The following is an 11,449-nucleotide window of genomic DNA, read 5'->3' as shown; positions in this document are numbered from 1 at the left end:
AAAACTATTTGTAAGTTACCCCAAACCTTTGAACAGTAATGTGTGTATATATAGTATATAGCTAGTATAATGCACAGTGGTGGATTTCATTTAACCTCCAACCTTTGGGTGATGTTAAAGCTTTGCATGGCGCAGCAGGAAGTTCCCATGAAAAAGACGCCAAAGGCCTTTCTTGAACGCAGGAAAAATGTGTTAATTGCCCCAGCAATGAACTTTAGAAAAGATTGAAACAAAATACAAAAATGAGAAGGAGAAAAAAAGGAAGAAAAACCTGAGACGATTTCATGTGTACAGTATGTGCCTGCGTGCCTGAATTCATATCTCACTAGGACCTACGTTCACTGCTTGGCTAAAATAAGTTACTTTTCCAGTAGGGTCAAATTGGCCTTCATTAAAGCAAAGTAAACAACTAAGATGGTTGCTGAAACTACTAGAAGTAGGTAAAGAACTCATTTTAAACTCATTATTAAAACCTGGAAGAATAGTACTGCTGAAGTATCAACTTCATGGAAGAATTTTGTTAACAGTTCAAAGTTTGAACATAATTCCATGTGCCTTCCTGATTTGCATTTCTTTAAGAAGGGGTCCAAAATATGCAATAATGTTTTTAAAAACAATTGATATTGAGATGTGTCTGCTACTTACAGGTATGCTCTGTAAAGCCTTCATAACGGTTCTAATCTGAGGTGCCATTTGTTAATTCTAATTCTAAACATCAAACTCTGCAGCAGAGGTACATTTAGGCCATGCTTTTGGTGGGAGGGTCTTCATGAGAGCCAGTCTCATTGGGGTTTGATGCATTTGTCAATACTGTTCTTGCAAGAACTATTTCAGAAGAGCTGACCTTATTATTTGTTGTTGTAATGACTGTTGTTGTTGTTGTTACTTAATTACCTAATTCCATATGTGTTTTCAAAATCTCCAGTATTGTTCTAGAATGTAGAAAATAAATCAGAAAACTAAAAAAACGTTAAATTGAATTAGAAGGTATGTCCAAGCTTTTGCCTGGCACTATATATACCACTTGTTACTGAGAGCACTTGGGGAGAAAAGGCTTAGCAAAATTTGCTCAGGAGCATAAAGATTGTCTTTTTTTAGGGCATCATGGTAAGAAGGGAAGCACATAAGCAATGTGCCCAATGTACAAGACTCTGGAGGCTGATCTCGGGTTGCCTCAGTTGGTCAGTTCTAGGCCCAGCAACATTATTTGGCAATACAATAAAGTCAGCTGACAACCTGAATGTACTGAATGACCAGGTAATGGATTTCTTTCATTCCCTGATAGCATGGGCAGACATGTGAGAGTGGTTCTATGAGTATAAGGAGTATCACTCATGAATTGACCACCACATTGCTCACCATAATCAAAACTAAAGGTGGTGGAGCAAAATCTTATTAGTCTGATTTGTCTTGCATCACTTTTCTTTCTGTCTCTAATTCTTTTTTCAGTTTTTAGGGTTTGATTAACACTCCGAGTCTGTGTGCATGGAGTTGTGCATGTTCTACCTGTGCTGGGAGGGTTTCCTCCACGTGCTCCGGTTTCCTCACACAGTCCCAGTACATGCAGATTAGGCTACTGTAACTGGTGTTTCAAAATTGCCCATTTTGTGTTAATGAATGTGTGTATGTACGTGTGTGTGCCCTGCGTTAGATTGGACCCCATACAGGGTGTACCTGTTCATGTCCTGAGATCCCTAGATTTAGTTGTATTGTAATAAAAATCTTATTAGATATCTTTATCACTTTTAGTACTATCTTCACTTTATTATCTTTGTTAATTAAATAATTTTGTGGTATGATTTAATGTAATGTATGGTTGTATTACAATTGTTTAAATATACAGTACATGTCTTGGGACTACATAACCAGGAGACTAAAATTAGTCTCCTGGCTAACTCTGGCATAATTTTTAGAAATGTAATAAGTAAGCACAGTCATGTCTTCCCCTCAATCTACCATTAATGGCATTTCGATTATTAATGTTGTGCTTGCACCCCACCCTAGCCTTGACGATCAGGTGCTTGTGCCACACCCTAGCCTTGACGATCATGTGCTTGTGCCACACCCTAGCCTTGATGACATTCTGCTGGTTCATGGATCAATAGGCAAATAAGTTTTAGGCCTTTTCTCTTTACATGCTTCTTCTGGGAAACATGGCAATGGTAATCATTTTCATTGTTATGCTGATGACACACAGTTAAACATCTCAGCAAAACCAGATGAGAAAAACCAGCTTACTAAAGTTAAATGTGTGCAGGACATTAGAGACTGGATTTTAATTAACTTTCTTCTGCTTAAACCTGATAAGACAGATGTTCTAGTCATAGGACCGCATGCAGCTAGAAGCAAGCTTTTTGATCACTGTAACTTTAGATGGCCTTTCTGTTCCATCAAGTGCAACAGTAAAAGACCTCGGTGTGGTTATAGATTCCATCATTTCATTCGAAGCTCATGTAGATAACCAGGATAGCATTCTTTCACCTCAGAAACAAGATAAGGAATATATTGTCACTCAGGGAGCCCTCATGTCTATGTTTCCTTCTGGCTCTCCCTTTTAGTTATGCTGTCACAGTTAGTCCCTGCTGGAGTCCCTGCACTAAATATACATTAACATTATACATTGTGTGACTGCGACCATACCTAACTCTTTTCTACTCTTCTCTCTTTCTCCCTCTCTTTAACTCTCCCTGTCTCTCTGTCGAGCTATACATGTTGCTCCTGAGCTGCCAGTGATCCAGACCCCTCTGCCCGCTGGAGCTGTCTGACTCGTCCTGGTGTCCAAATTCAAAAGGTTCTATTCGATCTGCTATCGTTAGTCCCGAAGCCATCTTTGATCAGAATTAAAAAGAAAATTGAGTTAAGAATTGTTAGTTAGTGTTAGTTAAGTAACTGAATTTTATTGTAGTTACTGAATATTATGCCTTAGGATATATTTTATATGGTGCATTGTATATTGTGAACTGTTCAGTCTGAGAGAAAGAAAGCGAGAGAGAGAGAGAGAGAGAGAGAGAGAGAGAGAGTTACCCCAGACTGGGACAGACTGTTACGGAGCTACACCAAAAAAAAAAAAAAAAAACATACTGCAAGTGTGATCAGACCTCAAGTTCCAGTGTGTCTGCTATACTGTTTGAAATAAAACTTTATTAGAGACATGATTAAAAATTTCAGAAAGTATTTCTAAGTTGTCCAAGATGTATGACTTACTGATGATCATTTCCTCACACTTTCTCACCTTGTTTACAAATCTCCTCTGAGACAAACTTATCCCTGGGTTTAACTGTAATAATAATAATAATAATAATAATAATAATAATATTAATAATAATAATAATAATAATAATAACTGTGACTGTGCAATGAAAAAATAACACAGTTAGCTTGTAAAACCTCACAAAAAAGGATACAATCAGGCTAAAGAGGATCGTTTTACTCACATCTTTGAGTCCCAGATATCCAAGCTCATTAACACAACTCGGTGCTCATTCGGTTTGAAAGAAGAGCTGCAGTAAACACGTCCCCTCACTGCAGAATAGCACGCTTATACCGCTGCTTCCGCTTAGAATTGCTTCAACAGTATAAAATAAATTTGCCATAAAGACGCACCATGTGCCCTCAGACACTCTGTCCGTACTCACTTTCAGTCTGTGTATTAAGCGTGTTTGTTGTGTGTTTCAATCAATGCAGACATTAATCAATGAACTCACTGATCAATATAGAGGCTGATCAATACACACACACACACACACACGCACAGAAACAGTTACACAATCAGTGTTGAGGTTCTGTATCTTAGACAAAATAGGTTCAAATCTATACTGCAATCGTTTATGACATGATTCCTGTTGGAGGAAACCGGAGTACCCGGAGGAAACCCACCAATCTCGAGGAGAACATGCAAACTCCATGCACACAGAGCTGGGAATTAAGCCTGGCCGGGAATCGAACCCGGACTCTGGAGATGCATGTTTACGGAATAAATTATTTAAATTATTTTTATTTTAAACAAAATTGTTATTCACACGTGCTTCAACCACAACACGTGCACACTCCCTCTCTCTCACACACACACACACACACACGCCTACAGTACAATCAATGCATGGTCCCATGTGATTCAGACACAATGTCGTCTCCACCCAGTGGGTGAGATGCAAACACTAATTAAGGACAGTCAATGCAGTTAAGCTGAGTTTATTACATCTCTCTCTCTTTCTCTCCCACACAAACACACACAGACACATGCACACATTACAGTACAGGAAACATGTGCACATGCACACATTACAGAAAATGTTCTAGGTAACTAGTTATCAAGTAGACGAACAAACTTGCAGTCATGCTCATGTGCATTTTGTCAGGTACACACATTATTTGGCTAGCGATGTTTGTCCTTCTTTAAAACTTCATGCTTAAATCATCACACAATTGTCTTAAATGACATTATTTATCTTAGTCAAGCTGGCACAGAACATAGAATTCTACAATAAGGTACAAATATTGTATATCTTCAAGATCTAAATTTGTGTGTGTGTGTGTGTGTGGGGGGGGGGGGTCCTCAAAAGTCATACAGCATGTTTATAACACAGGCATATCGCCACCTGTCATAGTGGAGTTGGGCATATTTTGCCCAATAAGTCCATTCCTCTTTCGTGTTTGTATAATGGGTTGGAAGTATAATTAAAGCTTGACTTAACATACTGTACTGACAGCGTTCCAATGCACCTTAACAGTAATTAACAGTTAATTTCCACGAAGCCTGAATGAAGCTCTAAGCTTCCCTTAATTATGTATTACACTTACATATACAGGCGTTTGGCAGATGCTCTTATCCAGACCAACTTACAAAAGTGCTTTGAAGTTTCTGTCCTTTGATGGACAGAAACCTCAAAGCACATTCAAAATTGAAGAAACACAGTTAAATATTTCTGTCCAATAATCACTTATATTTGCTTTTTCTATTAACCAGCAGATTGTGCATTCACGCTTCCTGCCTTCTGTTCTTCTTGAATTCTTTGAGCTTCTCTTGTTGAACTGTTTTTTCCTGCAGTGTGGACATTTCGAGAAGTCTCTGGATGAATGACGCTGAAGCTCCCAACAACGGATCTGCGAACGACTGATCTACAGCAACAAAAAAAAAAAGGGACTCCAAATGTCTGAGCACATAACGGAGGGAGTATTAATCAAAATTTTACTCAATTTACCGAATTACACAATATTACTCAATTTTACTCTATGAAAACAAGGAACAGTGAAACACTTTAAACAAAGAACAACATAAAGTATAGAGCTGTAAGCTAGGCTATAAACTAGAAAAGCTTAACAACTAGAGAAAAAGGAATTATTTAAGCAGAATCTGTGATGAGAAACACTTGAACAAATAGTGAAGAAGGAAACAAGAGCCTTGTAAATTGGAGGAAGTGGAAAGCGGAGGAACGGCTCCAGAGTGGAAAAAAAAACTGGAAGAAAATGGGAGGTCGATGAATCTAAAGTCTAGTAAACTACTCTGAAAGAAAGAATATCAGATTTAAGAACACGTGTACAGTTTTTATTTAAAAGATATATAGATTTCTCATAAAAAAATATTTCATTTGAACAAGGATCTAATTACTAATTACAATTATCTAGCGTGACTGTAATCGATTCACACTGCGTTAATGTGTTGCAGATTATTGGAATAAAATCTCACAAAGGCGTTGGCGCTGCTGGAAAATTACCACCGAGTGAAATCGACCGTGTTGACATCATTGTGTGGTAACGTTGTCCTGTCACAATGCCACTTGATTGACATGACATGGTTTCTATCAAGAGCACAGGTGAAAGTGTGGCTTTTTTTTCAGGACTTAAAAAAAAAAACATGAAACATTAAATAAACTGTGTTCATGTAAATTGTGAGATTTACGTGGAACTGACGTATGCATAAGAATTCATTATATTAATGAGCAGAGTATAAATATTATTATTAATTGGCCTGGAAACAAGGGACGGGAAAATTAAGGTAACGCCCATAAATTTTGAAAATCTCTTGTGATGAAATCCCACATGATTACCGTGATGAGAAAGAAACGCTTGCACGTGTCTGGCATCGTTCCCACTTCTAATGGTTTTCAAATGAACGCTATGTGAAAAATGATATGCACTTACCCGTGATGCTTAATTTGACAGGTGAGGGATTACTCATTCTGTTCTTTAGCGTCCTTCGTAACCATACACGCACACACACACACAAACACACACACACACACGAACACCCACAGGCTGACACAATAAAAAAAAATTTAAAAAAAAACACATATCTAAGAGGTTTTGATGTGCGTTTCCTCACCTGTTTTTGGAGTTGCCGTGTGCACTGATAGAGGCCGTTGTAACAGATACCGGAACTGACAATACATTACCAAGTCTGCATCTGTCTTCTAAGCTGAGATCAGAACACTGGGCGTCAAAACTCGTATCAGATGTCAGACTGGTACATTGCTCATTCAATTGCGCTCGTAAAACTGAATAGCTGGTTAATAATCAAAGCTCTGTGAAGACATTGATTGAAGGAGGAACAACAGTGTCTCCTTACATTACGAGAATTCCTGATGATGTCTTCTTGAGGCAATTATAATAATAGATTGTTTTTTTTAATGAGTGCAAGTTGCCATGATCTGCACAAACAAACACCCACACAAAACTGCATTTCGAGTCGATGATTGTATTGCATGTGAGAGTACTTCAGTTCCGCGAGCACAAAGCATTTATGCAGGTGCCTTTTATCTCCTAGATCACCAGGGTCTACATGTTGTTTTGGGGGTCAGTGCGGGATTGCAGTTATTTTTAAGTATCCGCGCTCGTTGATGCTCATCTGCGCACTATGTTCAACAGCTATATTATCAGATATTATTGAAACAGCATAAAAATCCTAAACATAGGCGTCAGCATATGGGGATCAGCACTGATCAGTAAAAGAAGTCAACCTTGCCATTTAACATACGTGTGACAGATGTTTTGTTATACTCACACTAAAGTAGGGTACTTTGTAACTGTGAAAGGAGATTCCTTCCTGTTTACATTGCACATCGGACTAGGAACTGAAGGTAAAGGTTTTGTATGTTTGAAGGACAGATCTGAAAGATAACCAGGTTATAATGAGTTTAAATCAAATTATTATTAAATCATTAGCATGAAAATTCTTTCCATCACTGTAGATATTTATGTAATCAATCAACAGATCTATCTATCTATCTATCTATCTATCTATCTATCTATCTATCTATCTACAGTGACTTGCAAAGGTATTAATACTCTTTAAACTTTTCTAGATTTTATAACCACAAACAATAAATGTATTTTATTGGAACTTCATTTGATAGACCAACACAAAGTGGCACATAATTATGAAGTGGAAGGAAAATTATAAATGGTTTTCACTTTTTTTTTTTTTTTCAAAAAAATATTTGAAAAGTGTGGCATGCATTAGTATTCACCCCCGAGTCAATACTTTGTAGAACCATCTTTCACCGCAATTACAGCTGCGAGTCTTTTGAGGTATGTCTCTACCTGCTTTGCACATCTAAATAATCAATTTTTTCATTTCAAGCTCAATCAGATTAAATGGAATGTGTCTGTTAACAGCAATTTTCACTTTTGCCTTGCCACAGATTCTCAATTGGGTTTAGGGCTGGACTTTGACTGGGTCTTTCATTGTAGCTCTGGTTGTATTTTTAGGGTAATTGTCCTGCTGGAAGGTGAACCTCCACCCCATTCTCTAACAGGTTTTCTTCTAAGATTGCCCTGTATTTGGCTCCATCCATCTTCCAATCAAAACTGACCAGCTTCCCTGTCCCAGCTGAAGAAAAGCACCATGTACAGTCTTAGTTTTCTGCCAAACATGCTGTAGATTTGCATTTAGGCCAAGAAGTTCTCATCTGGTCTCATCTGACCAGAGCACTTTCTCCCACATGTTTGCAAACGAGACTTCTTATAGATTTCCTTTTTGCCAGTCTTCCATAAAGGCCAAATTTTTGGCCTAATAGTTCTCATGTGGACAGATTCTGCAACCTAAGCTATAGATCTCTACATCTTCTACACAGTTACCATGGATCTCTTGGGTCCCACTTAATGCTCTCCTTGCCAAACCTATTAATTTAGGTAGACATCCATGTCTTGGTAGGTTTGCAGTTGCACCATACTCTTTCCAATTTCAAATAATGGATTGAACAGAATGGATTTTAACTTCTCCACAACATTATCCCTGGCCTGTCTGGTGTGTTCCTTGGGATTCATGATGTTTTTGTTCACTAATGTTCTCTAACAAACCCCTGACGGCTTCACAGAACTGCTATATTTATGCTAGTATTAAGTTAAACACAGGTGGACTAATTAGGTGACTTCTAAGGGCAATTGGTTCCACTGAAGGGTGGCAGATATTTATTGTAAACATTTTTTTAATAATTTCTATTTTTCCCTCCACTTTACAATTATATGCCACTTTGTGTTAGTCTATTACATAAAATTCCAATAAAATTTGGACAAAAGTTACATTTTGTAACATCACAAGATGTGAAAAGTTCAAGGGGTATGAAATACTTTTGCAAAGCACTGTATCTATCTATCTACACGTACTGTATGTGACAAATTAAAGACATATCAGGGCTCATTAAAGGAATAACTGACTCTATGGTTAGGCTCATGAAGAGACAAAAACAAACCTTTTGATTGCTGATAAGTGTTGGAGTAAATCCTGTTCCCCCATCTCGGATCAAACAGAAAACGTGGCTTAAAACCATCACCCTGAGTGGTTTCTGAGCTCAAACTCAGCACTGGTACATGGACATCTCCTGAGAAAAAAACATTCACAAAGGGAATTACTTAATCCAATATGTAATTCATTCATTTATTTATTTTTGATACTATGCAGATTAAGTTCCTAGATCGCTCGTAGTGTGTATGCACGTGTGAATGTTGACTGCAGGTCCTACAACAGTCCATTGGCCTAAACTGGTTGAAGTGCAGAATTTTCTAGATGTATGGAGTAAGTTTATTATTATAATTATTTAAAGACACAAAGCTGTAAATAAATAATGTTCTGGAATAGTTCTTGCACAAAGATTGTTGTCAGGTGCATTTGCAAAACCCATCAAGCACCATGGTGAAGTCCATCCCAAGAAAGCAAAACCAAAACTTATCTCTGCTGCAGAGGAGAAGATAATTTAGAGTTACCAGCCTTATAAATCACCAATTACAAACAGCGCCTCAGATTAAAGCCGTGACAAAGGCATTATAGAGCATAAGTAGCAGACAAATCTTAACATAAACTGTTCAAATGAAATTATTGCATATTTTGAATGCCTTCAGCATTGTTTTAAAATGGAGAAAGAAACAAAAGTCATTAGAGACCATTAAATTAGAAGGTGTGTCCAAACTTTGACTGGTAGTGTATCTTACCTTATTTATTGTCAAAGAACAAAGTGCCATATAGAAACTGTCACATTAAATGTGAAATTAATCCTTAAGAAAAAGGGCAATTTGAAAATGTAAAGAAGTGCAATAGTACCATATCTGACAGACATGTTTAAATACTGTATCTATCATTGTATTTTGATTTTTTTTTACCTCTATATCTTTCTAGACGTGCAATAAATGCCATTTTGAACATTTTGAACTTAGAGATAGAAAATTTGCACATCGTGATCTGTGCTTCTTTTTAGTAAAAAGATTTAACCTTACATGCTTTTTTCTCTCAAACAGGATAGTAAAAAAAAATGCATTACAGGTATCTAAAGTAAGAGCCAATTACTGTACATCACTTCTTTCTCTCCTGTGATCAGAGAAAAAAACATACTGGCTGGGCAATATAGTGGTTGATCTAATGAAATAATTGTGTTTGATGCAAAATCTTGAAGCGAAGAACAATGACTTTTACAGTTTTACTGTAAAAAATGGTGGAGGATAAAAATTATTTTGCTTTCTAATTATTATTTGTAGAAATGAAAGCACACCTAAAGCAAAGAACTTCTGTTTATGAGATGAGTGAAAATATAAATTGTGCATGTGCAAAAGAAAAAAAAAAAAAAAAAAAATATATATATATATATATATATATATATATATATATAATATAATATATATATATATATATATATATATATATATTTTTTTTTCTTTTGCACATGCACAATTTATCCGTGTCCTCACTATACTAATATTATACTAATATTAATTTATTCAATTTCTTCAATGTTGGGTATAATATCCACTGACAATTAAATATTTAAGTCTGATAATAGCCTGTGTGTATGCATAACAGACAAAGTTGTATAATAACAGCCTTGTATCAACACATGAATGATCACATGGTTGATCCTGTAGGCCTCTCGCATCCTCTGGTTAATTGTACTCACTTCTGAAGCCATTTGGCTGCTGTGGGTTCGACGAAACATTAAATCTCACTCCTTCATCCGTGTCCTCGATGGGTATTAATCTAAAACAGGAAAGTCGATGCAGATGGCACGGATCGCAGTTTGGGGTTTTATTACTGTCCCTCTCTGGAATGTATGACACTGTACTGACTGCTTCTCTCACTTTAGAAGGAACAAATAGTCGTATTTCAGTCATGGTATTTCCTATACAGTAACATTAAAGTATCTAAATTTTTTGCCTTTTTTGGCGTTGATGAGAACATTATGTAATAACTTATCCTCGCGAGAAAAGCGTTAGCTGCTTCCTCATCTTGTTTACGTTCCTATAGTTACCGCATCCCATAATAAGTACGCTGCGCGCGTTACTATGGTGGTTACTATGGTACAAGTGAAACGTTCACGTGGGCACGCATGCGTAGTTACTTGAGCAAGCAAAAAAATAAAGCACGATAGAAAGCGCGTCTATATATTATAATAATGACTATATTTATTAAAAATTAAATTAAATTAAATTTCTTCTACCGGATGCATGTTATTTTAGCATCGTGGAGTTAAATAAAATGTATTAGATTTCAACTAGTCAAATAGTAGTACCACGGCGAACCACAAGATAGCGCTCGTACACAGTCAGAAATTTAACTTAACTCAGTGCGACTACTTTCTGCTTCAGATCCACACATAACCAGTATAAATCAACTATTTATACATCAGACAAACATATAAAAATCATTTGAGAAAACATTTTACATTTCCACTAAACAGCACCCTGTCCTTATTATTTATTCAATTGCATTTTAATTCAAGGTTATATTATGCATGTTTATCTTAGAATAAACACTTTAGTGTGTCTTGGCACCATTGTAAACAAATCTGTCACTTAGATTTAAAATAATCAGAATAACTAGATAATATCTTTAATAGAAACTGTCATCACACATCAAAATGATGTTTATATATTAAATGCATTTTTATGTTAGTTTCATTATTCTTCTTATTTTCAAATCTGGTTGCATTTTAGAATATAAATGTTACTAATATCACTCTGTGTG

General features: G+C 36.4%; 1 protein-coding gene across 1 annotated transcript; it reads right to left on the bottom strand.

The window, feature by feature from the left end:
* Window positions 1-4,546: 4,546 nt before the first annotated feature.
* Window positions 4,547-8,758, bottom strand: si:ch211-171b20.3 (uncharacterized). Its single transcript, XM_053488298.1, has 5 exons — window positions 8,691-8,758; window positions 7,001-7,106; window positions 6,323-6,415; window positions 6,142-6,194; window positions 4,547-5,118 (listed from the first exon to the last, which is right to left on the bottom strand). Exons 2-5 carry the CDS (start codon window positions 7,057-7,059, stop codon window positions 4,979-4,981), a joined length of 345 nt encoding a protein of 114 aa, XP_053344273.1. The 5' UTR covers window positions 7,060-7,106; window positions 8,691-8,758; the 3' UTR covers window positions 4,547-4,978.
* Window positions 8,759-11,449: the final 2,691 nt, after the last annotated feature.

Source organism: Clarias gariepinus, chromosome 26 (assembly GCF_024256425.1).
Source record: "Clarias gariepinus isolate MV-2021 ecotype Netherlands chromosome 26, CGAR_prim_01v2, whole genome shotgun sequence".
Classification (NCBI taxonomy): domain Eukaryota; kingdom Metazoa; phylum Chordata; class Actinopteri; order Siluriformes; family Clariidae; genus Clarias; species Clarias gariepinus.
The sequence above is the reverse complement of the archived record's forward strand: the minus strand, read 5'-3'. Positions and strand labels throughout refer to the sequence as shown.